The 26985-nt window shown below is 36.3% G+C and overlaps 2 protein-coding genes across 2 annotated transcripts in view; one reads left to right on the top strand and one right to left on the bottom strand.

Moving 5' to 3' along the window:
* The first annotated feature begins 42 nt into the window (after positions 1 to 42).
* Positions 43 to 24364, top strand: LOC124163984 (coatomer subunit beta'). Its single transcript, XM_046541129.1, has 17 exons — positions 43 to 310; positions 427 to 585; positions 1298 to 1490; positions 1814 to 1962; positions 2951 to 3149; positions 4216 to 4400; positions 9553 to 9776; positions 10348 to 10547; positions 11767 to 12017; positions 12737 to 12867; positions 13353 to 13560; positions 18608 to 18842; positions 19136 to 19292; positions 19383 to 19590; positions 20886 to 21042; positions 21806 to 21990; positions 24084 to 24364. The coding sequence occupies exons 1-17, from the start codon at positions 308 to 310 to the stop codon at positions 24111 to 24113; spliced, it is 2874 nt and encodes a 957-aa protein (XP_046397085.1). The 5' UTR covers positions 43 to 307; the 3' UTR covers positions 24114 to 24364.
* The window catches only part of LOC124163985 (major facilitator superfamily domain-containing protein 8), a 49373-nt gene continuing 46589 nt past the window's right edge, over positions 24202 to 26985 (bottom strand). The window contains exon 10 of the mRNA XM_046541130.1: positions 24202 to 25747. Coding sequence (XP_046397086.1) covers positions 25331 to 25747 — 417 coding nt within the window. The 3' untranslated portion in view covers positions 24202 to 25330. The remainder of the gene's footprint in view (positions 25748 to 26985) is intronic.

The raw sequence follows: 26985 nt of genomic DNA, 5'->3' as shown, positions 1-26985 counted from the left end.
AGAATGTTTAATAATTTGAGTTGATTAATACGCTACTGTGCATCGAAAACATCAAATTTGTTTGGAAAAAATGAGCTTTAGCTGACATCAGTGAATTTTTGTGCGGGTTAAAGCAAATACTTCGTATTTTCTTCAATATATTTCACCCTCTTGACAAGTAGTTGCGCATGCGCTCTATTGGGAGCCACGTCCGAAAAGTTTACATGTGAAATAGATGGTCTCTTTTCCCGTATTGTGTTTCTGCAAGCTGATGTAATATCAGCTTTTATCATTGGATGTTATACTGTTTTGAAAGAGAAAGCCAGCAATGGTAAGTGCCTTAAATATTAGTTGCATTGTAGCTGTATGTTTATTTTTGCCGGTATTGCATTGTAACCCCATTGAACTAACATTGAACCACTTAATTGCCGTGATGTTTTCTTTTAGCCTCTCCGACTGGAAATAAAGCGAAAACTCACTGCAAGAACCGACAGAGTGAAATGTGTTGACCTCCACCCCTCAGAGCCATGGATGCTGGCCGCTCTGTACAACGGCAACGTTCATGTTTGGAATCATGAAACACAACTCCTTGTTAAATCATTCGAGGTATTCAGGTTCCATTGCTCACTGCTTTCATGTAACTAATTTCTAGCATATTTCAAGCTCTAGTCATTGGAAGTGTCACGCTGATAATTCTTGTGAACTATTACGACTAAACATTCCTTTGAAATACAGAATAACCAAACCGGGAGACGTTTCACAGATCAAGTGGTAAAAAGTATTGACTTAATAACGAAATATTTTTTATGCATGCCTATTTTGATGCTATCATGCCGAATGTGGTAGTTAAGATTCTGTGGCTAACTATATGATTAACAGCTCTTTGGTAGTTTAGTTAAATTAAGTTTTTCTCTTCCAATCACATCATTTTCAGCCACATGATCATATTCTTTATGGAGTGATAAGTCTGCTCCTTTAGGTTTGAAATGAAATTTTTGGAAAACTGACCCACCCTTTTAGTAGTCCATCCAATCACTGGGGAAGGTCAATAATTCCACCAATGTGATCCATATTTGTATTACATTTTCTTACGTGACGTATTAATAATCATATACAAAGCCTGAAATTAGGTCAATAATTGAGGTCCTTGTCCTTATTATTGATATTTCGCTACTTACGCATCTCGGATTTTTAGGCATAAACTCGAATTTTTATCGATAACCACACTGCCCGGTGTTTGTATTATTTTTTTTTGTTCTTTTTTGGCTGTTCCTTGAATCCCTTGATTTGTCTTAACACGAATTCATTTATCTTCTAGGTATGTGATCTCCCAGTGCGGACAGCCAAATTTGTTGCAAGGAAAAATTGGGTGGTGACTGCCTCTGATGATATGCAAGTTCGGGTGTTTAATTACAACACCCTTGAGCGCACCCATGCTTTTGAAGCACACTCGGACTACATTCGTTGTATTGCTGTGCATCCTGCTCAACCTTACATTCTCACTAGCAGTGGTATGTTCTCATATTTTTGTGCATTCTCATAATCAGAATTTATGAACACACTCTCTCTTATGTAATAATTATTTGTTTATTTTTTCATCTTTATGCTATACCTACCTACTTTTATTTGAGAGCTCTCATATCTATTTTCATGGCATTTTTATTATATTATAATATTGTCTTCTCTTGAAAGTACTTGGTAAAAAAACAGTATATTAATTTCATATTTAGCTCTATGTACTAACAGTATGTATTCCAAGTTCAGTTAATCGATGTGTATGCAGTTAAGAATTGGATAAGTAGTCCTAAGAAATTATCAAATCCTGAATTTTCAGATGATATGCTCATCAAATTGTGGGACTGGGAAAAACAGTGGTCTTGTCAGAAGGTTTTTGAGGGACACACCCATTATGTCATGCAAATTGTCATCAATCCCAAGGATAATAACACCTTTGCCAGTGCATCACTTGACCGTACAGTTAAGGTAAGGAAATCTTAAATTTATTTGTCATTTACTGTTAATCCTCAATTATGTTGTTTTAGTTTGCTGGAAGGACCATAAAAGTGCTTATTTGGGTCATTTGCAATTCATGTATATGCACATCATTTTGCTATAGTTTTTAAATATCAAATTCTTTGTGAACCACATCAATGGATTTGGTTCTAGATCTGCTAGGCAAGTTTAGCTGTCCCTACTGCATGTGTGAGGAACTTTCTTTAGTTGGGTCTTGCCCTTAGGACTTCACTCTGGGTCTGGTCTACAGCTGTGACTGTTTAAATAATTGTATATTCATGTATTAATCCTGTTAGTGCTACTGAAATTTGGTGATACTAACGATAAGAGTTTAAAATCTATTTTCTTGATTTCTTGTACAATTTTACACCTTGTATTCTTTATGTTGATTGATTAATTTCAGTATATTTCATTTTTTTATGTTTTTAATGTAGAATTCCAAATACAGACTGCAAATGTGTTCATTCTTACAGTACCAGTAATTAATGCAATAATTTTGGCATGGGTAGGAATGAAAGTGACCAGTGCCCCAGAGAAAAATAAAAGTCTCCCTTGGATATCACTCTACTTAAAAAATCCTTGCTCAAACAGACCTAGATAATGTTATACAAAGCTGTGTAATTGATCCATTGTTTATTGGTAACTTTTCCCCATTGTACTTAATAATTAAAGAAGTGAGAAGTCAATGGGTACATGCGATTTTTTCCCTAAACAGAGTTAGGTACAGTAATTAGGTAAAGAAAAATAACAAGATCAACCTGATATACAGTAGTGCATTTGATTTCCACTCGATGTCAGTGCATAATAGAAAATTACTCGTATCCCTTGGCTACCAAGTTCTTGTAAAATTCTTCTATCAATTTCTATACCCAACTTCGTTTAGAAAAAAAACCACTTGTACCCTTGGCTTCTCACCCCATCGTATCAAGTGTGTCAAAATTATTATTACTTTTTTTAGGTTTGGCAACTGGGATCTGCCACTCCAAATTTCACATTGGAAGGCCACGAAAAAGGTGTTAACTGTGTTGATTATTATCATGGTGGGGATAAACCATATCTAATATCTGGAGCTGATGACCGCATGGCTAAAATTTGGGACTACCAGAACAAAACATGCGTCCAAACTTTAGAGGGGCACTCAGCTAATGTGACTGCTGGTAAGTCAGAGCTTTTTTTTTTTTTAATAAATTTTAGCACTTATTTCACAACGTGTTTCTCTAGAGAATTGTAATGCATCTACTTTCTTGCAAAGTAAGGTTTTCTGCACATTAATATTATCCCACTATTTTTTGCTACAGCTCTCAAATAGGATGATACAAGATTTTAGTTATTAATGTTGAAAAGAGGCTACTCCTTATGAAGCAGCTAGTGTTCCTTGAAGCATTGTATGTATATCATAATAGTTGCTTCCACTGTAAGATGTTTGTTCCTGAGGCATTGGAGGTACAAAGGGTAGGGAAGGGGAATAGGGTGGTTTCCTATTATTTTTTTATTGCCTTAATCGAAAGATTATTACTCCTGGAGTTCGAATTTCACACTTTTAGATTTTTAAATGACGATATCTATTTTTCGCGATTAAACGAAAAGTGAAAAATTTCAAGCACGCGAAAACGCGACGGCTTAGTATGAATGCTGGGAAATCTCCGTGTGATGTCGTTCTGGTTCCCGCTGCCATCTTTCGATTAATGCAATTAATAAATAATAGGAAACCACCCTATTAATCTTCACAGCCGGCCACTTATTGTGCTTCAGCACTTCTCTTCGTAGAAAAAGTGTTAGGTAGTCTTGGCTGAAGACTGTCCTGCTGTCCTTAGGGTAGTTGTTACTGTAGCAGTCTGCCTTAACACTTGGAGGACTGGGCAGACCATTTTGGTGTGTTCTATATGGATTTATTATAAGAGGGCTGCTTCTGTTTAACTTTTTGGGATCATATCATGGGATATCTTTTTCACTTGAACTCTGAAATCAAAGTCACTCAAGTTGACTCCTAATTCCAGTGAAATCTTTATGTTTTGAGTAAATATTATGCGCTTGTCGGTATCAAATGACCCCATATTTTAATTTTTGGTGAGGTTTAGATAGTTGTTTGCATATTTTTAAAATTAGTTTTCCTTTAATTTAATTTTGTATTTATTCTACAATTTAATTTGGTTTATGCATCTTTAATTATTGGATTTAATTAAGTAAATCTATCAGTACAAAATTTTTGTGCTTTGATTTCAGTGTGTTTCCATCCTGAATTGCCAATTGTGGTTACTGGCTCAGAAGACACCACAGTCAGACTTTGGCACTCTGGTACTCATAGGTTAGAAGTATCTCTAACTTATGGCCTTGAAAGAGTGTGGACCATTGCTTGCCTGAAAGGATCTAATTGCATAGCACTTGGCTATGATGAAGGCAGTGTTATGGTGAGTCCAAGGTTTCTTTTTTAGGTTAATTGCCATTTTAAGGAGTTTTTAAGTTTTAATAAACATCGGCCATTTTAAACAACTTGCTGACTAGGGACAAAGCAAAATGGATCCCTTTAATTGTTAAGCTCTCATTTGGGGTCTTTTTTCTTTTTTTAATATGATGTCAATCTCATTTATTGAAAAATTTGTACATTATTTCATTTTCTTGGCTCATTTGGGTGCCATTGAATCCATAATATCCAACCGAGGCTGCTACTGTTGCACAGTCATTTTCGTCTGTTTCACAGTTATCTTTTGCTGTCCTTCAGTCATAAGTGTATACAGTTGCAATCTTGGTCAGTGATATAAAAATTTTATGGAAATGACTGAGTTGAATTGAAATGTCAGGCAGTGCTTGCCATCCAGTTTTTATATTACAGTTTTTTTTCCAAATTAATGTATTTTCTTTCAGATTTTTCTAAAATTATAGTTGCCTGTTACAGTTGATGTTATGTTTAACCTATTAAACTACTATAGAATTTCAGTTGTTTCGTGGATTTTGAAAAAGCATTTGATAGGGTGAACTGGGTAAAGGTAATAGATATTCTCAAGAGAATAGGTGTAGATTGGAGGGATAGACGACTGATTCGTAATCTGTATATGGCCCAGACTGCGCAAGTGAGGATAGCGGACGGAGAATCTGGGTGGGCAAGCATTGGCCGAGGTGTGAGGCAAGGCTGTCCTCTATCGCCGCTGCTCTTTAAGGTGTACGCTGAAGAGATGGTAAGGGAAGCGTGGGATGAGTTAGAAGCTGGGATAAAAGTGGGAGGAATGATGTTCAAATCAGTGAGATTCGCGGATGACCAGGCGTGGATCAGCCAGTCAGCGAGGGGGCTTCAGGCTCCGGTGGATGCATTATACGAACGTTGCGAGGAGTATGGGATGAGGATTAATCACAAGAAAACTAAGGTTATGCGGTTTTGTAAAGCATCACGAGCGAGGAATGTGAGACTCCAGATAAAGGTGGGTGGTGAAAAACTTGAGCAGGTTGAGCAATTCAACTATTTAGGCAGTACGTTAGAGGAAAACGGATACAGTAGTAAGGACATCAGGAAGAGAAAAGCATTAGCGAAGGAGGCGTTCATGAACAGGAAGGAGCTTCTGAGAGGATCGTTGTGTAAGAGTTTAAAGAAAAGGTTAGTGAAGAGTTTGATTTGGAGTGTAGCTCTCTACGGTGCGGAAACGTGGACACTGAGGAAAGAAGATGAGAGAAAATTGGAGGCATTCGAGATGTGGGAATGGAGAAGAATGGAGAGGGTGAAATGGACGGAGAGGAAAAGGAACGATGAAGTGCTGGATATGGTTGGCGAGGAGAGGCAGCTTTAAGATGAGATACGCTGGAGACAGAAGGTATGGATGGAGTTAGTGCTTAGCAGGGAGGGGATGTTGAAAATGGTGTTGGAGGGTAGAATGTTAGGGAAACGAGGGAGGGGAAGGAAAAGATAGGATTTTTAGATAGATTGAAAGAGAGTAGGCCTTACAGTGAATTAAAGAAGGCAGTGCTGGAAGGAAAGGGAGGCTCCCAGATCACTTCTCAAATACTCCATGGAAACCTACCTTAATCGGTAGAATACTATAATACAGTAAAACCTCTATGTAGTGAACCTCTCTACATCGAAAACCTCTATACATCATACCAACCCTCTGGTCCCGTCAGTTTTACATGTAAATTTATAGGCAAACCTCTCTATAGTGAACCTCTTTATATCGTAAAACCTCTATATATCATAGCAACGAGACACCCCCGAGACAGCCTAACTACCTCCGCATTTCGTACCGAGACAACTAGAGACCATCAATGCAGCCGCGATAACGAACATGGAATGACATTATCAGCGATACATGATTCACGCTTATTTTTTTCTTTAACAGTGAGTCCTCGTTTAACGTCACTTACCGTTCCTGAAAAATGTGACGATAAACGAAATGACGTTAATCGAAGCACAATATCCCATGAGAAACAATGTAAAAAGTGAATATCGGCTCCTAGACCTCACAATTCCTACGCAAAAAATTTTAGCGTATCATATTTGAGCCATTTCTTACGATGGGAATGCCAAACTATGGCATAAACACGAGTCCCTGTCTTCATTGGCGGCAATACCAGCAGCGACGTACATCCTTCTCCATTTTTGTATCTTCCCGCGTTTGTTTTTTCGGCTTTGCTATGGTGGTCACCTGGGCATCATCATCGCTGAAACATCGTCGCAGTTACAGGAACCGAGATTAATTGAGAACACGGCGAAAAAGTGACGACAAATACTCCGAGTTCTACACGAAAAAATTCCTAGAAATCACTTTTCAGGTTCCAGAAAACCGTTATGTCAAGTAAAATTTGCTGAAACTTTACTTGACATTTACGCACTTAACATTTGCGCACCTACCTAAGAATTCATTTTGCAGAAAATTTGCTATTAACGTAATCGAAATTGACCATAAACACACCGTTTTACACTTCGTTTAGACTGACTGTATTACCGCCCACAAAACGAACAACCTGCAACGCCCACCGCTTCGCATTTTTTCTCGCGCGAAATTTAAAAGACCTGACCAGACCTGACGTTATCGCGAAGCAAAGGTGCGATAAACGAATGACGGTCTCAAAATTTTCGTGACGTTATCGCAAAATGACGTTAAATGGGGTGACGGAGAACGAGGACTCACTGTACACCTTTAATAATTTTCACGTTAACCATTAGTTTGGACCATTTTGTTCCATATGAGAGCATACCTAACAGTAAACAAGAAAAAGGCATCCAACTCTCCTAATCATATTAAGTGGTAGTTAATGATGATGATGACAGAAGACATTGTTTTCTCTCAAATCATGGTCAAAATCTTGCGATAGCAATCGCTTTCATTTACTTATGGCTTTATTTTCTTGTAAGTGCCTACATACAATGTTCAGTTAATAAAAGAGGCGACCAGCGCAGCTTTTAATCACTTGCTGGCGAAAATATTTCAACCAACTTCACTCCCATCCATGGAGACAGAATTACTCGACCGCATTGCTACTTCTGCTTCTAAAATGAAAATATTTCATGAATATACTGCGACTTGAAATAAATCAAATATGTACAATTTTGCAATTATTTCATTCCCACATTTCCCAGTGTAGCACTTTCTTACTACCGCCTTGGTAATTTTTTCGATGCTTTCGTGAACGATCGTAGTTTATAATTTATTGCGCTTAGCGACAAATGTCTTGCCTGCATATTTATGCCGCTAAATCTGACTCTTCCATCGGGAGTCCGGGATGTCAATTTCTAGCAATACTGATGAACATCAATCCATGCGCGACAATGTTAGGTGAAGGAGACAGCTAATTAGCTGATATGCGGTAGGGCAATGAAATTTCTTACCGTCGCCGCCACATTCTAAAGTAGTTCGCCCAGCATTCTCGCCGGGAAATCACGTCCTTTCGTAGACCTAGCATTTTTGTGTGCCCCTGACAGATTTTTTCTTCGGAACACTACTTGCATTATATTTTGGAGAGAGAGAATTCAATGAAATTTTCAAAATTGTGCTCAATTTCTTGTCTATTTTTTGCAGTAGTCACATGTTTATTTATATTTTTATAATTTTTAACAAGTCACATGTTATAAGAATGATAAATCAGTTCTCTAAAAGATATTATCAGGAGTATTTTCAATTATTGCCCATAAAATATAAAAATTACTTAATTAATCATAGGCTGATGATGGATTCGAGAAATAAAAGAAGGCGACTACTTGACATTACCACATAATTAGCTATTTCTCTAGCCATCAACGAGGGCTGGCAGAAGGAAGATGTAGCAGTGACCTTTGGAAAGCCATCATTCACCCTGATATCTATTTTAAACAACCAAGGAAAAACATAAGAAACTGTCTATCTAGGCTGCACAATTGAAACACTCGGGCAGTGAAATACGAGGATGAAGAAATTATGTTGAGAAATATAAAGCTATTGTACTTTCCTCCGAACACTATTAGTAAATTGAATAATTTATTAGGTCGAAAAGGCATTAACGAAAACAGCTAGTGATTTATTTATAGTGAAAATGACATTAAAAAGTGCTCATGTAATTGAAAACATTATTTCAAAAGAGTCTGAAAAAAATTTTAAGCAAAATCAATAACTAATTTATTTTCTATAAAGGCCTCTTTAACTAGTTACTTTACCTTTGTGTAATCCTTTTCCTAATGTATAACTGTAAATATATGTTCACTTATGCATGCATACATGTTTAAATATAGTTATTTAATGATTAAAAAGACAGTAGCACCTTTCATTTCCCAAGGATATGAAAAAATGGTGCCTTCCACTAAAACCTCTCTATAGTGAACCTCCATACATCAAATTGCCCAAATTTTGGTCCCCTCCATTACGATGTAAAGAGGTTTTACTGTAATAATAATTAGAGCTGGGTTAAAAAGAACTGAACTGTCAAAAAAACTGTTCACTGAAATGAACAGGTTCAAAAATGAACAGTACTCTAAAACTCCCTGTTCGCTGTTTATGCCTGTACTGCACTCGTCTGGCTTATTCAGACCAGTAGGTATCCTTACAAAGTGTTATTTTGAATTTTAGTGCAATCACAGACTAAATTTTATGAGAAAGGTAAATTTACCGAGCATCATAGTAAAACATTGGAATAGCAGCAATCTAGATCCTTCGATAAATCAGGGCTAAACTGGAGAGAAAATAGTATGGAAAATATGTTATACCTATAATATCCCCTAACTTTTTGTCAAGAATAGGTTTTAAGAACTGTTCTTTTCAGGATGAAAATGAATGGTTCTTCAAAATGATCTGTTTAACCCACCACTATTTGCTAGTTGTTCTCTATTTTCTCTATGATTTACATTCTATCACTTGAACTATAACCTTCTATTCATTAATCTTCTTTGATATTTTGGCAGCATGTTTCTATTTATCTGTACATAGTATGTCCTGTAATGGTTCAATCCCTTTCTCCTGACTAACCATATCCTTCACGGACCATTTATTTTCTCACTTTGCTTCAACTAGATGCATATCTGTATTTTTTGTGGTTGCAGAACATTGATCATTTCTATTGTTTGGCAAATCATCGTACCTTAATTTATTTTGTAATGATTTTTTTTAGTTGCGTGTCGGCAGAGAAGAGCCTGCAGTATCAATGGATGCCGGAGGGAAAATTGTATGGGCTCGTCATTCTGAACTTCAGCAAGCCAATCTTAAGGCTGTTGGTGCAGGAGGAGATTCAGGAGAAGACATGATGAGAGATGGGGAACGATTACCTCTTGCTGTGCGAGACATGGGTAGCTGTGAGATATATCCTCAGACTATTGCACATAATCCAAATGGAAGGTGAGTTTCTTGTCAGTGCTTACCTTTGCTATTTACCATCATGAGAGTAGCCAAGCAAGAGGCTACATTGCCTCTTCAAACATTTAATTCCCTGATGTGCTATTTAATTCTAAAATTGCTGGACTGGATAGGATGATTCATATAAATATGTAGGCATCTTGCTTCTCCCTTCTTTTTAGGCTGCGTTCAAGATGATAATCATTTTCATGAGAGCAATAACTCTGAAAATAAAGGGATTTAGCTAGTTCCACTTAAAACTTTAAAGTTCTGATTTCAAGTTTGAAAGATCTGTTTCACTTACAATTGAACTGTTCCTCCTCATCTCACCTAAGACAACCAGTTTCAAGGGCAATAACTCCTTAAGTCTGTGAAGGAACCTCTCTTGGGACTCGAACCAGGATAAATGATCTCTAATTTTTTTAGGGTCTGTTATTTGTATGTAATTCATTTTTATATGAGATTACTGTTTTTTTGATCCCTATAAAAAGAAGCAAGTGAATTTTGGCTAATTCAACCAAAATTTGCCAAAGTATTGTGCATTGGGCTGAACTTCATTTTTCTGTATTTCCAGGTTCGTGGTCGTGTGTGGTGATGGCGAGTACATCATTTACACTGCAATGGTACTTAGAAACAAAGCATTTGGCCCTGCACAAGAATTTGTTTGGGCCCATGATTCGTCAGAATATGCTATTAGAGAAGGAACCTCTACAGTTCGGCTGTTCAAGAACTTCAAGGAGCGAAAATCATTCAAGCCTGAGTTTGGAGCTGAAGGTAAAAAAATTTCTTTATAAATTTCTTTTACTTGTTTTTATTCATCTCTGTTGCTTTAGAACTGTTTTTACTCAATTCCTTGTGGTACATGTACAGCAAAACCCCTCAATAATTAACTTCCACGAGGCAAAAGTTTACAAAATTCTCCTTATAATGAAGTTATAGTCCTTGTCCCTGGGCCCTTCAAATATTTAATGCGTGGAGGAAAACCTCCCGGAGCAAAGCTATCTATATCTCCAAAACATCCCTGTAATGAAATCCGTGCTTGGGCTACAGTTAAAAGAACAACCTCTCTATAGCAAAATCTTTCTATGATATCACCATGTGTTTCTATAAAATTCCACATTGGAGTTCTACTTTATCCTCTTTATCCTAGGAGTTACTCTTTATTGTTACTTGTAGTCTTGTTTTCACATTAAAGTGTGAGTCACTAGTTGTGCAGTATATATATCAGAAGGCAGTGAGGCCTACGATTCCTTGTAATTCACATCTTTGTGCTTATCGCAGATATCGAATCTGTCAGGGGGCTAACAGTGTGTGATTAGGCTTTTATTCATTCTATATCCAGCAAAATTCATAATTCAGGTGCTGAGGGTGCGTGAGGTGTAAGGGTGTCAGCTTGTTTGATGAAGAATTTTTTTGCCTCAAGGCACACCAATGTAAAGGAATGCTTATTTCCCAGTCTTGTGTGTACTTTCAGCATTAGAGGCTATCAAATGGAGGTATCCTCAGAAATAATGGCATGAACTCTTTTGAAAGTTCAACCCAATGGCTTCTCATACAGTAGGTGCAGATCCGCTACATTTTTGAGCTTGATAAAGTGAGAATTTTGAGAGTCATTTAGGGCACTTCCAAAGTAATAAATCTGCAGTAACTTGAAAAAGGATCACATTTTTGTTCATAGATGATTTGTGGGTTGCATTTTTGTTGGTGTAGGTTGTAGTTTGTGTTGTAATAAATTTTTAATATATGATAGCTCTGATTTTCTGTCATAATTTAGTAATTAAAAATTAATTAAAAAATTATTATTGATGCTGTATTGAATGACTGAATTTCTACAAATATAAGATTATATTTTTCTTCAAATTCCAATGCTGAAGGTGTATCTTAAATAGTTTAATGTGCTGAAGAGCCTATTTACTCTAATCAATATCTTTCCTTGAACTATTTATTTATGTAAGACCAAGCAGGTGAATAAAATTTATATTTCTATTTCTAGGAATTTTTGGAGGGTTTCTGCTTGGTGTACGCTCCGCATCAGGTTTGGCATTCCATGAATGGGAGGGGTTGGAAATGGCAAGGCGCATTGAAATCCAACCAAGACATGTTTTCTGGTCAGATAGTGGTTCCTTAGTTTGTCTTGCCACTGATGAATCATATTTCATTCTACGCTATAATGCTGCAACTGTGGCTCGTGCTCTAGAAACTCGTGAAGGAGTCACCGAGGATGGAGTTGAGGATGCATTTGAGGTACTAAATAAACTCTTTATATATGTATGTAATATTTCAAAGCCTGCCGTGTGAACGGCAATAAAATATACATGAAAAGCCATGTTCAATTCTCATTTGAATTCAGGAACGTGGATATTGTAGTGGTCTGCACGGTGGCCCGGAAAGCCAAAGATCTGTGGTTCAATTCCCAGTCCAGGGGAATTTTTTCTCACGGCAATTACCATATGAATTCTATGCATATATATTTTTTCCCAAGTTTAGATTTTAAATCTAAGCAAGTAGGGTTGAAATAGTTAAGGAATGAACTTTTACCTTAATTAGGTGGTTTTAGTTGGCCTCGAAGGTAAGAGAATTGCATAGAGTATAAGAGTTTGTGATCATAAAAAATATAATTTTTTTCTTCAAGCCCTGCTTCATTTATAATAGGATATGCTTAAGGTTTTATTTCCCTGGATACATTTGATTTAAAAGCGAAGCATATAAAATTTAAAACTTTGCCCAGTTGACTTTTAGATTCTAATATTTTTGTGTATATTGAGTATCACTTAATTATTATCACTGTCCTCTTTGAAACCCTCTCATCAATGAGATCTATATTTATCTTTCCTAAATCCTATATGTACTTCATTTCCTAATGCTGTGTAATAATTTTCTGTTTTTATCCGAATCTGTTGTATGACTCCTAATGGTGTTATACTTTCTTTTGAACCTCATGACTGTGTGTGCTTTTTGTGCAGGTACTTGGTGAAGTCCCAGAAACCGTGAAAACAGGCCTCTGGGTTGGAGATTGTTTTATATACACCAATAGTGTGAACAGGATTAATTATTATGTGGGCGGAGAAATTGTCACAATATCACACCTTGACAGGTATATAAAAATTACTTTTTGTGCATGGTTACATTCCTTGAGAACCTTTTTACCATCATTGAAATACATCATTTCAACAGGGTATTGTATTTATCTCTTGCATTTCCTATATGCAATAAAAGTATTAGATAATATGTAATAATAAATTCACAATTGCAACATTAAAGTCCCAATCATTGCACAGCTTGCTACTAACATGCATTGAATCAGTGATGATGGAAATTTAATAGTTTAGAATTCACCAAAGAATTTCTACCCTAGTCATTTGATTCATCAGTTAATTTATTTATATGTATTTAATGTCTATTCAATCTGGTTCAATATTATAATTTTTGGCATTCTTGAGAGTCCTTAATTTTAGTTATTGCTATTTTTTTTCTTTTACTTTAAATGTTTTGTAATTTTTCTGTGAATGAACCATTAATTCTGTGGAAGTATTACATAATTGTTTCATGTAATAATCCCTATTTTCAATATTTTTTCAGGACTATGTACCTGCTTGGCTACATACCTAGGGAAAATCGACTTTACTTGTGTGACAAGGAATTAAATGTTGTTTCCTATCTGTTATTACTTTCGGTGCTTGAATACCAGACTGCAGTAATGCGTGGAGATTTTGAAACTGCAGATCGTGTATTACCTACAGTTCCCCGGGAACAACGTACGAGGGTTGCGCACTTCTTGGAGAAACAAGTAAGTTGTTATATGAGTGTAGGGTTCCCACTCAACCGTGAAAACCTTAAAACCGTGAATTAGCCGTGAATTTCGTCTACCGTGAAAAAACATGGAAAAAGCCGTGAATTTCGTCCTTAAACCTTAAAAATCTCTCAATCTTGATAATAATACCTTCCCAGAAATTTTCAACTTCGTTCGTTGCCAGCGCACGTCTATTCATTGTGGCGAGCATCGTCGCATGGGTCAGAAAAGCGTGGGAACGAATGTTGCCTGAAGAAAAAAAAACATCTTTCCCCAGGGCAGGCCTTTTCTCTCCCCCCCTCCTGAAATATGACACCACTTCTCATCAGCTTGTTTACTTTCCTCGACTGGCTTGGTCTCCCCTCCCTCGGTCACTCCTAAGTCCCCCTTCCATCCAATTAGGCTTCCCACTGGCTGCAGCGACCGCTTTCGAAACTAAATCTAGATGGCATTTGTGTCGAAAAATTTGAACGTATATTCAACACCCTCAATCCTCTGATTGGAAGACCGCTAACCTTGACAACCTGCTATTCGCTGTGGACATTAGTGATGGGCAAAGTCGATCATTTTGGTGATTCAATCATTTTGACTCGAGTCACATAAATGATTCAATCAATTGATTCAATCATTATGATCGAAAAGACTCAAATGAATCAAGATCGAAAAGACTCAAAAGAGTCATGATTGAAAAGACTCAAAGGAATCATGATCGAAAAGACTCAAAAGGAATCAAGATCGACAAGACTCAATCAATGGATGTAATAAATCACTTTGAATAATCGAATAAATACTGCCTCATCTGCGAAGATCATTGGTAACGCTGATTGCTATCCATATTATCATTTCATATACTATTTTGATTGTGATTTACTAGATCAGTAAATTACATTGCAAAAATGAAGGAAGTAGTGTCATGAAAATATTTGGGAAGGCAAAACTGCCACAGTTTCTTAACACTAATAGAAGAATTTCTAACTATATATCTCAAAATATAACACTAAGTACACCACACCCATGAATCTGATCTGCAGGATAATTTTATTAACGGCACAGTAAAATGTTAACAGCTTTAACTTCTACTTCTTAACGTTCTCCTACAATTTAAGAGTCATCTTAATATTTTCCTTTTACGTGTATTGGTTTTATTAATACTTATAACTGTTGGAAAACATATAAGAAAAAGATTACACAAGTATTCAGTTCTTTATAACATAGTATTTAATTTTCTCACAACTATTTCTGCCCTGTCGAAAAGAGATCAAGCACCGATCGTTCCAAATTTTGAAATAAACCGGAAACCGGGATGATTGATATGATACCGGAATTCGGAGTGATTGATGATTGATGATCGACTTGTTTAACGAAATGAATCATGAGTCATTTGATTCACCTAGTGATTCAATCTTTTTGATCGAATCGTTCATGATCGACCCATCACTAGTGGACATAACGCTCCCTGAGTTTGAACCGGGCGACAGCGAGCTTTCGGCGCGACGTAACTAATTCTCGCGCGTTGCGGCCTGAAAACGAGAGAAGATTTCCGCTTATGGCAACAGAGCATTACACGATTTTCGCATGCGTCGACCTGGGACTTGCCAGTTTTACGTCGCAACCGGAAAGTTTGTGTGGAAATATTTGACGAGTAATAAAGTAAAGTGAAAGTGAAAATAACATGTTTCAGCAGGTATTTTTTATGTCTTTATATATTTCAAACCAAGTGAATTATAATTTACCTAATTGCACCTATCTAAGACAAGGTATTTTTTCCTCCTAACTCCTGCAGAAAAGAGGGTTCGTCTTACAATCGAATGCAAAATTCTCGACGTCAATCGGGTTGCATAATTTTCGTCAGGAAAAATTATGAATACTAGAGTTTGTAACCTAATATATATAGCTATACAACGAAAAATCAACGTCAAAAATACCTAAACTGTAATTTAGCTTATTTAATTTTGTGTTTAAGTGAAAAACTATTGCCATTTTAGGCAGCAGGTAAAGCGTGCGTGCCAATCAATCGCCGGGTGCACTTCTGCCGTGTCCGCGAGATCGCCTGCTTTACCCTGGGTTCGGCTCCATTCAAGTTAGAGCTTGATCAACTTACAAAATGTTTGTGTGATTGATTACAATTTACCTAAATTTTAACCAGAGGCGGATCCAGGATTTCTTTCTGGGGAGTGGGGGAGCACAAGCAAAGCCGTATCCAGGATTTTGTTCCTGGGGGGGGGGGGGGGGCACAAGGATACCTCATGATACAAAACGAGCGCAATGATAATATGACCGTATTCAGAATAATGCATATTTGTTAAGTGTCTGGGGGGAATGTGCCCCCGTGCCCGCCGAGGATTGTAACGTTAAAGCCTCAATGCCGTCGCGATATAAACTGCTACAAAAGTCGTTCCATTTTTTCCAGAGCAAAAGTATGAAGGGAACATGAATTGCCTCTGATTAGAGAAATCGATTCAGTTTTGGTTTCAGAGTATTACGATAGCAGAGGAAAGAAGTCATTACACTGCCGCTTTCAAAAGAAAAGTTATACGGTGGAACCTCGATCTATCGTTCCCGCATTGATCGTTCGCCGTTTCTGGTCCCAAATAAAGTTCCTTATAGACAATGTAATTTTTTCCCGCATATATCGTTCCCCGAAGTATCGTTTCTCGCATTGATCGTTTGATAATTGCGGTTCCGACGCATAATTTTCCCGCATCCATCGTTTGACGAAAATGAGACGAAATAAATACAATGTGTCATTTATGCCTAATAACGACAAGCACATAGTTGTAATCTTCCCAAGGGATGGAACTACCATTGGGAGAAGCTCAGTGCCGTGGGAAAGTAACACAACACTACCTGAATTATATTTAAAATATATTCATTAGACAGGAACAATTCAAGTAATAGACTATTTTTGGCCTTCGTCATCTATCTCACAACCAGTCACTGCGCCGGCGAATGCGGTTGTTTTAGGCACATCATGCACATTGCTTTCGTGAATACATGTACTGGAAATGGTGTTTGATGGATATGAATTTTTATATCAGACTGAAATCCATAATAGCAGTGTAAATGCTGAGTGGAGAGCAAACTTTTTTTTAGTGAGGTGGCGTTTTCCTTCAGAATTTTGAAAGAGATATTGGTCGAATCCACAATATGACCTTTGTGTCTTGATAAAGTACTACTATTCCTGTTATTATCTAAAATATTGTTTGAAACCTTTGATGAATATCTTAATTACTCGCCAAAATCCTGCGTTTCCTGGGACATAGGCAACCTAGCAAAAAAATAAAGAATTGATCGTTTTTCCGCATTCATTTTATTATCGTTTCGTTATTAGGAAAAAAAAATTCCCCTAGTGGAGCTCCAAAAAAGGAGGGTAGTCTTAGAATCGTGTTCGTCTTAGAATTGAGCTAATACGGTGTATGAAATTGTTTTTCGATTTATTATGTTCTATAAACAATTTTCATAAAATATTTTCCGTTAAATAAGAAAGAATCAATTTATTATATTCTATAAACAATTTAAATAAAATATTTTCCGTTAAATCAGAAAGATTGGGGTGGGGGAAATTCGGCCACTGTGCAGTAATAACAACGTGCGCAAAAAACTATCTCTCGGCGAGGAATTAAAAAAGGACCTCGGGTGTCCGGACGGAAGAAGGTCCGAAGGGTATTCGGCGTCCAGGCAAGAGCGCGGTTGGGCTGGTCCTTTTGTCGGCCCTGAATTTTGCAAACGATAGATCACGTCATAACAGATATCACTTTTCATTGCGGCGTTAACGTTCACGGCGTTTGTCGCGTACGTTAATTTTCTGTTCATATACGGCCAGTGATTTTCTTATTGTTGGCTTATTAACGGACCGTGAAAACCTGAAAAAAACCGTGAAAAATCTGAAAAATAACCGTGAAAACCTGGAAAAAGCCGTGAATTTCATTATTCAAGTAGAGTGGGAACCCTGGAGTGTTTTACATTGCTTTAAAGGTAGTAGTGCAGTATGTAAAATGCAATAAATATGATTTGCTGTTACCTAAATGCAATTGAAATAATAAGGTTATTTAGGATTTTGTTAAGGTTCATAACTCATTTATATATACAAAATGGAACAGGTTAGTTCCTGTGTTTGATGCAAGCTTATTTTCATTGTTCATAATTTTTATGGATGTTTATTTCTCATGTTGCCTGTTTTTTTTGTTCATATTATCGAAAATTTTGAGTTTAATTTCAGAACTCACTTGGTGGAATTCCTTGATATCAGAGATGGAAAATTTATCACTGCATTTCTACATGGTGATACTGCTCTGCAGTGAAGCCAATTGCTTAAATATGTAAATCCTTTACCATGTGGAATAGCTGTCTTGATTTTTTCCTCTCTAATACTTAAATTAATGTCTCAGTTCACCTTGATACAAATTATGAAATCAATAGTGTAAGATTGTGTTGCTGTTACTTTTCATGCCATAAGCTATCAGTCAGCAGTAAATTTATTGATCACTGGTGTTTATAGCTAGTGAATTTTTTTGGACTCAGATCTTCGTGTCTTAGACATGTGTATCACTTCTCCCTTTTTAGTCAGGGAAATGAATACCTTTTGTACGTTAGAATGAATGTTCATTGTTGAAGTAGATTTCATATAATGTAAAGGCTAAGAATTTCAGTCAAGATAATTGGATCTGTGGTTCAGTAAATTTATTTGATAAATATTATTCATGATAGATATTTTAAAATCTCACCATCACGTTAATGAGGGAGGGGCACATGGAATAAGATTATGATTTTCTTTTTTTTTTTAATTACTATCATATTTTTCCTATTTTGTTTGACCTTTGGAAATAAACTTTGTTTTCCTGATTGATAAATATGAAAAAACTCTTCTTCCAACATCTCAAGTATTCCTACTTGGTTAATTTTCAAGGAAATTAACTTACTGGTGGATCATATTTTTATGAAAGTTATGATGATTTTAATACATAATTAACATAATTTACAGCTAGTGATGTACTTCTGGTGAAAATTACAGTAATTGACCAATCTTTATTTTTTAATCCATCAGGGTTTCAAGCAGCAAGCACTTGCTGTGTCAACTGATCCAGAGCATAAATTTGAACTTGCCCTGCAACTTGGTGAACTAAATTCTGCTCTACAGTTGGCCAGAGAGGCTTCTTCAACACACAAGTGGCGTCAGTTGGCTGATCTAGCCACAGGGCGTGGGAAGCTGGATTTAGCTCGAGAATGTCTAAAACATGCCCAAGATCATGCAGGACTTCTGCTGCTTGCTACTGCTTCTGGTAAGCCTTTTTTAAAATACATAGAGTCAGTACTTGATTATCCGGTTCCTGATATAACTCTGATATTTCAGGCTGTTTTCTTCTTCCTGCACATAAAATTTAGGAAAATATTTTAAGGGCAAAAATAATGAAAGTCTATAAAAGATCGATGTACCCAAGTGCACTTCCACTCTTAAACAATCTATTTAATTCAAGGATATATTTTATTTTTCAATGTTAATCTTGATAAGTTAGGTATGTTAGCCTGAAACATTAATCAGCCTCTTGGATTAATAGGTATTCTCTTTTGTAAGGTGATGCATCTGCAGTGAAGGACCTGGCTGAGTCAGCTGATGAATCTGGGAAGAATAACATTGCTTTCCTTTCACATTTGCTCCTTGGAGACGTGGATAAGTGTTTGGAAATTCTAATTTCTACTGATAGGATACCAGAAGCTGCTTTCTTTGCAAGGTTTGAATTAATTTTATTGATTTTATTGGAAGAATATTTTAGGAGGTTAATGAATTACACATTTACGTATTACTTTTAATTTTTACTCAGGACCTACCTACCTAGTCAAGTGTCCAGGGTTGTCGGACTCTGGCGAGAATCCCTAGGTAAGGTCAGTCACAAGGCCGGTCAGTCCTTGGCTGACCCCAAAGAGTATGAGAATCTCTTCCCAGAAATGGAAGATGCGCTGAGAACAGAGCAGTATCTTCGAGCTGAGAGGAAGCAACAAATCCCCGCTTCTAAATATGTTGAAGTTACAGTAAGTAGTAGCCTTGCTGGATAATCACTCCATCTTTTTATTGTTTGTCCTGATTATTTATGACCTCCAGATAAAATGGGATAAAATGCCAATATTTTACTTCATCTTTTGGTTCACGGTAAGATGTTGGTCTCTCAGTCATGTACCACAAATATATTCTGAACATATTTTGTGTTCATGATGTTTTGACGAGTGTTGGTGCTGGTGATGCTCTAATATAATTTATTTTTCAATAGTTGTACTCATTCTTGGTACCTTATTATATTAAATGAATGCACTCTTAATTTAATCCGTTGATTTAACTTTCACAAACACAAGTTGCATGATTTATGCACTCCACAAAGTACACTAAAATCTTAATACATGCAAACAGCATTTCATAAATCATTATGTTGTTGTTTTGTTTATATTGTGAGGAAATTATGAGATGAAGTTGTTCCATCTAAAATTTCTCCACTTCAAACAAAAACTCATGCTATTAGACTCGGTCTCAGGCGTTACTTTGTGGAACTGCTTCATCATAGAATAAAATAAAATTATGTACTTTGTTCTATTCCACACTTTATTTTAAATGGCACGACACGGGTTTCAGCATCTCAAGCTATCATCAAGTGATGATATCTCATGCTATCATCAAGTGATGATATCTCATGCTATCATCAAGTGATGATATCTCATGCTATCATCAAGTGATGATATCTCATGCTATCATCAAGTGATGATATCTCATGCTATCACCTGATGATAGCATGAGATGCTGAAACCCGGGTCGTGCTATTTAAAATAAAGTGTGGAATAGGACAAAGTAATTTTATTTTATTCTATGAAAAACTCATATCACCACTTTGTAGTAGCATAAAAATAATGAAAAATTTATCGATCAAAAATCAAATACAGTTGAGGACCTCAAATCCGGTATCCAGAAACCCGGAAAACCATAAATCCGGAACGTTTGAAAATTCCTCTGCATAGTGTTTCAACTTGCCACCTCTTAGCATCTCTTTCCGAGCCTTGTTCAGGGACGATTAGGAAGTTAGCACACGCAATGAACATAAGCTAACAACCTTGGTAGGGAAATGTAGGGATCTCAAATATCAAGCACAAGATCCCTAACGCTTTTATAAGTCAATCAATTAACGAAATATAGAAGCTGAAGACCAGAAATCCAGAAAAACCAGAAATTCAGAATCCCTTTGGTCCGAAGCTTTCCGGATTTGAGGTCCTCAACTTTAATATAGTACATATTAAACATATTTTGGGGTTGAAATTACTAATTGCTTTTTGTTTTTCCATAGCCTAATTATGAAAGAACTCCAGTGGAAGAAATGAAAGCTGCAGAAGCAAGTGGGACTTTTCATTACATTCCTGAAAACTTAACCGGTGCCACTGAGGAGGATGAGGAAGATAATTTTGTTGAAGCTGAGCCCTTGTTGGAATCTCCGAGTATTCCTGGTCAGAAAATAATTCGCATTTCCTCATAAGTTCTGAAAGCATAACCAAAGTTGATTCAATGGCTGTGTGTCTTTTTACTCTTTGAAGAATTAATTGAATTTCGCTCTTCTGAAAGTCGTTTTATAAAAAATATTCTTTTTAATTTCTCACTTTACTTATATTTGCGTACTATGTGGAAAGGTGCCATGAAATGGTTTTGCACTTCAGTGTGATATTATCTCATTTCTATTGGCATGAAAGAATAATTGGTGATTTATAATTATAGATAGATAGATAATCATTTCAATGCCCAAAATTAAACATAAATGGAATCCTCTTACCTGTTTGTGTGGAGGACAGTATATAAGTGGCACCAAAGTGTACGTAATTTCTGTACCTTACTCTGTAATTGAGGGTGTGAGGAACCAAGGGGTACAAGTGATTTTTTTTCTGTACTTAACAGAGTTAGGTACAGAAATTGATAGAATAGATATACAAAAACTTGGTGGCCAAGGGATACGAATGAGTCTCTCTTCTTTGTTGAAATAGAGTGTAAAATCAATTGATCTACTAAGAGTGTAGTTGATCTTTATTTTTTGACCTAATTTCTGTACCGTACTCTGTTTAGAAATGAAAATCACTTGTACCCCTTGCCTTCTCAACCCCTTATTTTTTATAGATTTCCTTTCATGAGAAATTGTTTCTTGTATTCTTCTAAATTTCTCATCTGCATCACATCCCATTTTCTCACTTAACCCTTACTAATTGACTAATACTTTTTCAGTTCCCACCTCAGCCGCTGTTGAAAGCGCCATTTCATCTTCAGCAGCAAGATCTGAGGTAATGCAATTACCTCCTCCAATAGCTCCTGTGCCTGTGACTCCCAGTAATCCTACAGCCCCTTCAGAAGATGAGCAGCTAGAACTGGAGCTTGAGTTGGACAGTTTACGGATTGAAGATGTTGATGTAGTAAGCAGGCTTTATAATTTGTAGTTTCATATCACCAATTAGTCGTATAATGTAGTACTCATGTCAGTATTGATAATACCCTTTAACTTTAATGTATGCCTGAAATTAACTATGGCATGTACACTATATAGGAGTATTGGCTCATTGCAGATAGATCAGTGAGGTTAAGATTTATTTCATATCATGATATCTGGGCTCTGCATTATGTGCGGATTGGGAGAAGGGCAAGGAATGACCTTGAATGAGTTTATAGGACAGATTTTTAAGGATGTAAAAGAGAAGAAATTTGTCAAAGGCTAGCAAACAGGAGGGTAGAATGGATAGCTTCATCAAAACAATCTGATGACTTATGACGATGATACATTATGTAACCATTAAGTGTTCATCTGGCTTGATGCGTATTTATTGCTTGGGGAACATGCTACATTTGAGGGATGAAATTATTTTATTTGTCATTACAAGTCTTCATAAGGCTATATAAAAATTGTGAATTTATACTGATGCTCTGAAGTGAGGTGGATATAGCACCTCAGAAACCTTCGTCTGGGCACAGCCATGTAAGATGGTATATAAAATATGGTTATACTGAGTTGCAGGGGAGGTCTGGGATGATTAGGGGCCCTTGGCTGGGGCTCATGGTGGGGCCCTCCCACAGAAAATTTTAGGATGTTTTATGCCTGGAAATTTCACTATTATGGCTGTATAAAAACTAAATAAAAATAGCTAAAAGATAGCAATTTCATCAGAAGAAAATAATGTAAAAAGTGAACATTTCACTGTTCATAAAATTAAATATGTATTACAAATCTAAAAAAAACTCTAAAATTTAGCTTTATGAATAAGGAGGCCCATGGTATCTTTATTTATTCGTAAATTAGGAAAGATAAGGATTTTCTGAATGACCACATTCACTGTACTTGATAACTGCATTGCTTTGTAATGGTTACTCAACTGCTTTTTTATTTAACCCTTGTACCAGCGAGCTCATCTGCTGGCCTGAGGAATGTGTGCAAAGAATGCTTTGTGCCACCCTCATGGCTGTTTTTTTTTAAATTAATTATTTCCAAGTTGTTTGGAGGAGATTATAATATTGGTGAGCATTTTTATCGATGATGAAAGTATTAGAAGTGTAAGTAAAAAAATCAGTTTCAAGAAATTCATTTTGGAATTATTATGAAATTCCAAGAAAAGTCTTTCAATGTACTCAAAAAAGCCATGCCATACTTTGTTTATACCAGGTGATAGAGTCGGGCGCTAAAAGGGTGTTATGCTTCAGAGTCTGGCACTAATAATGTTATGCTATAATTATCGTATTTGACGGAATATTAGACACTCCTTTTTTTCCAAGAAAATTGCTCAAAAAATTACCTGTGTCTTATATGTGAAGGTTCGATGCCTAATGATAGCAAAAGCAATAATGTGTGGAAGAGGAAAGGGGAAGCACCTCTGTAGAAATAATGTTGCAATGCACAAGCTGGGTATCCCCTGTGTCTCGTGATGATGAAATTAATGGAAATTCTATTCTTTGTTTACCATGGCGTTGCCTACCTACTTAGTCATCTCTATTTAAGCTTCTTTCATGGTGGAGAAGGGGAATTTTTTTTTTTTTAGCTCTAGTGTTTTTTTCTTTTTTGCTATGGTTGCTTTGAAGGAGCTTATTATTTTAACAGTTGTTTTTAAATTATGAAAATTGGAAATGTATAAATTAACCTCCTTGGTCTATCATTTCACAGTTGATTGCCAATTATTAATGCATAGTACATATATCTATGCATTGTGAATAATCGCTGTTAATGAATGCTTGTTGGCCATCTAGTCAGAAGAATTGTTTAGAGTATTCCTCCCACATGTAATCTTTCAATCCTCCTCCATTACCTTCTAGTCGAAATTTCATTTTTACCTCCTAAGAGACAAATTTAGCTTATGTAATTGATGTACACTGTGTGTATTTGTTTGCTGCTGTCTTCTGATCAGTCTCTATTCTCTTCAACTCTGTCTTCTTAAGCATGTTAACTCTGGAATCCATCTGTTTATTGGGTGTTCTGCCAGCATTTTAAATGACTTTGTCTCAAAAGTGTTTTCTTACATTGCAGGCGGACGATGAAGATTTACTGCTGGACTAATAAGTGTATAAAAGTGGGTGGTGATAAACAATGTTTTTTAAGCCATTGAATTGTTGAGTACTAAATGAGAAAATGAAAGTGAATGAACTCGGTGAAAATGGACTGTGTATTTCTGTTGCATCAATGTAACTTCATACACAAGTATTCATCCTATATTGAGCATTTTTCTTCCGTTCTCCATAGAGATTTGTAAGTGATTGGCTGGGTTAACAACCCAAAAAGAGGTATAAATATATTATATAACATGTTAAGTTCTTTTTTATTAATAACAAATATTTTTTAAAATAAGTAACATCAGCACATTTATCTTGATTTTTAGAATGCCATTAATCTTTTTATCAATGCAGGGAATTTACATATGTTATTCGATTAAAAAGTGAATCTGTTTTAATCTGTACATTTTATTTAAGTGCCTTCAGTGAAACTTAATCTGAGTTTCTTTTCGGAATGCAAAAAATTGACTTATTGAATAACAAATGGCTCATTCTTGTAATACTTCCCCCAAGTACTTCTTCAAATACCTTCAGTTTCAAAGGGGCAAAATTGTCCACTGTGTCACATTCTCTTAATATTTTGTCATCATGGAATGATATTGTTTGAGTTGAGCTGGGATTCTTATCCAAAATCTTATCGGCACTATCATTTAATCGATCATATTCGGTGGTAATTATTGCATAGTAAAAGCATGTGAAACATTTGAAATTTTAATCACAATGCATCATGCTCTTCCATTTGGTTTTAGTTCCAATGACATTCTTGTGTTTTTATTCCATTGGCATTTTAGTGTTTTCATTCCTCTTTTCCGTTAATGCACTTGTTGTCAACATTCTAAACATAAATCACAAAACTCGAAATATTCTTGTAAAATATGGCTGGAACATTTATCTAGTCAATATTTGTGGAAATCGACAAAAATTATCACCTCGGGTCATTTGTTTCACAGAATCCTTCAACTTGACCCCAACTATAGAGATGTCCCTGCTGCTACTTTGAAGTACCATAGCTTCCTAGCGCTTCAGGTCTTTCCACTCCAGATTACCTAAATTTACATCGATCCCATGTGTCTCAGTCTGAACCTTACATAGGAAACACTTATGACTGTCTCACTCTTTGGGCTCACCAGTAGCTTGCGTCAGACTTAATAATTAACATCAGTTAGGGACTTTGTACATGATGACTATAAGTTTATGAGTCGACGGACAGCATCCACTCCTGTGCTATGATTTGTTTTTCACAATCTGAGCCTTTGTCCCTGCCGGAAGCAGGGGCTCTGTCCGATTGTCTTGATGCAAAAGGTGTACACTCCCATTTTCTCCCCTGGATGAGTTTTCCCCTCTTGCGACCTTCGTCCGAAGAGGTTGCATCTCCACTTCCAACCCCGCATCCCCCTTGTTCACCGCGCTGCTGCTGCCCTGCCGTGGCTCAATAACAATTGTCCGAGGTGGCACTGGTGGCTGTGGCACTCGGAGCCTGTTCCTGACGATGTGAAGCCACAGCATCGATACCGCCATCATGACTGTGGTGATTCCAAATGTCCAGTATGTTCCAAAGGATGTGTAAATGTAGGCAACAAACACTGGCCCCATGACTCGTGACAGACATCCAGATCCTGTGATGAATCCCATCCATACTCCCTGGAATACAAATAAAATTAGTGATGATGCTCAGTTGATGTTAATCTTTTTTAGTGAATATTATATACTCTAGGGTGTTTCCTGAAAATACAATTTTGGCATATGTGGTAGCGAGAAGGATTTTTTCAAATTTTATAATAATATAATGCTTATTTAGGCCATTTCATATGGGGCACGGAATTATGCAGGTTAGAATTGCATTAATTTCTAAATGGTGTGGAATTGCGTGAATGCATGAACGAAGTTAGAACAGGAGCTATTTTGCCATCTCATGTCCACGCATTCTCGCATGTGTTCTAGCAATTCACCGCTTTACAAGACACAATTTTGACTGTACCTTCTTACACACGTCAGATTGTGCAAGTACGTTCCCCGTGTAAAACGGCCTTTTGGATTAGCATCCATTATTCTAAAATTTTCATGCACTATGTGCAAATATTCAAAGGGTTTGTTATATGGATAAATATTTATAGATTCATTTATAATGTTACAGAAAAATACATTCATCACTAAAGGGGAAAAAAATAAAAATAGTTGCAATCATACAATCGAAAATTGCATTTCTATAGGACACCCTAATGTACCCATTTGTTGTTACTGGGGATCAGGTTCAACATTTTTTTGGGTTGATTGAGTTGTTCTATGTGGCATTGTTTACGAATAATCCAAAATATCTGATCATAGGTCATCAAACCATTAGATTATAAAATACGTACACAGTTTGTCAATAAGTCATCATCTTTTCCCTTACCTAACTTTCCCTCTTTCGAGGTTCTGTTTAATCCAGTTTTCTGCTAGTGACCTTTTTACAAGGTGTAATGTAATGATGTTTTTTTAAAGATGTTTTTACCTAGAAAGATAGTACCTAGTTTGCTCTGGGAACTATTGCACTATTGATGCGTATTTCTGTTTATTGATTGATTGTTGGATTCCAATTTTTCCCTTTGATCTGAATTATTGAATGAGTGTGAAAGAATCCTTATTAAGAGTGCAACTCTGTTGGTCAGAAGGTACCATAGGATTGTTAATATGACTGCTAGACAAATAACAAAACATGTTTACAAATTGTCTCCAGCATCTGTTTTTTGTATGTGTATACTGATTTTTTTCATATACAAGATATAATATGTCAAACACTTTCCTAATGCTAAAATTCATTCATTTTTCTCAAAAAGCAAAGATACACAAATTTTTCAATGCAAACAATTACGGCTGAATTCAGTATATTGCAGGAGTTA

Source organism: Ischnura elegans, chromosome 8, assembly GCF_921293095.1.
Source record: "Ischnura elegans chromosome 8, ioIscEleg1.1, whole genome shotgun sequence".
NCBI lineage: Eukaryota > Metazoa > Arthropoda > Insecta > Odonata > Coenagrionidae > Ischnura > Ischnura elegans.
Note: the sequence above shows the minus strand (reverse complement) of the source record. Positions and strands in the feature narration are given on the sequence as shown.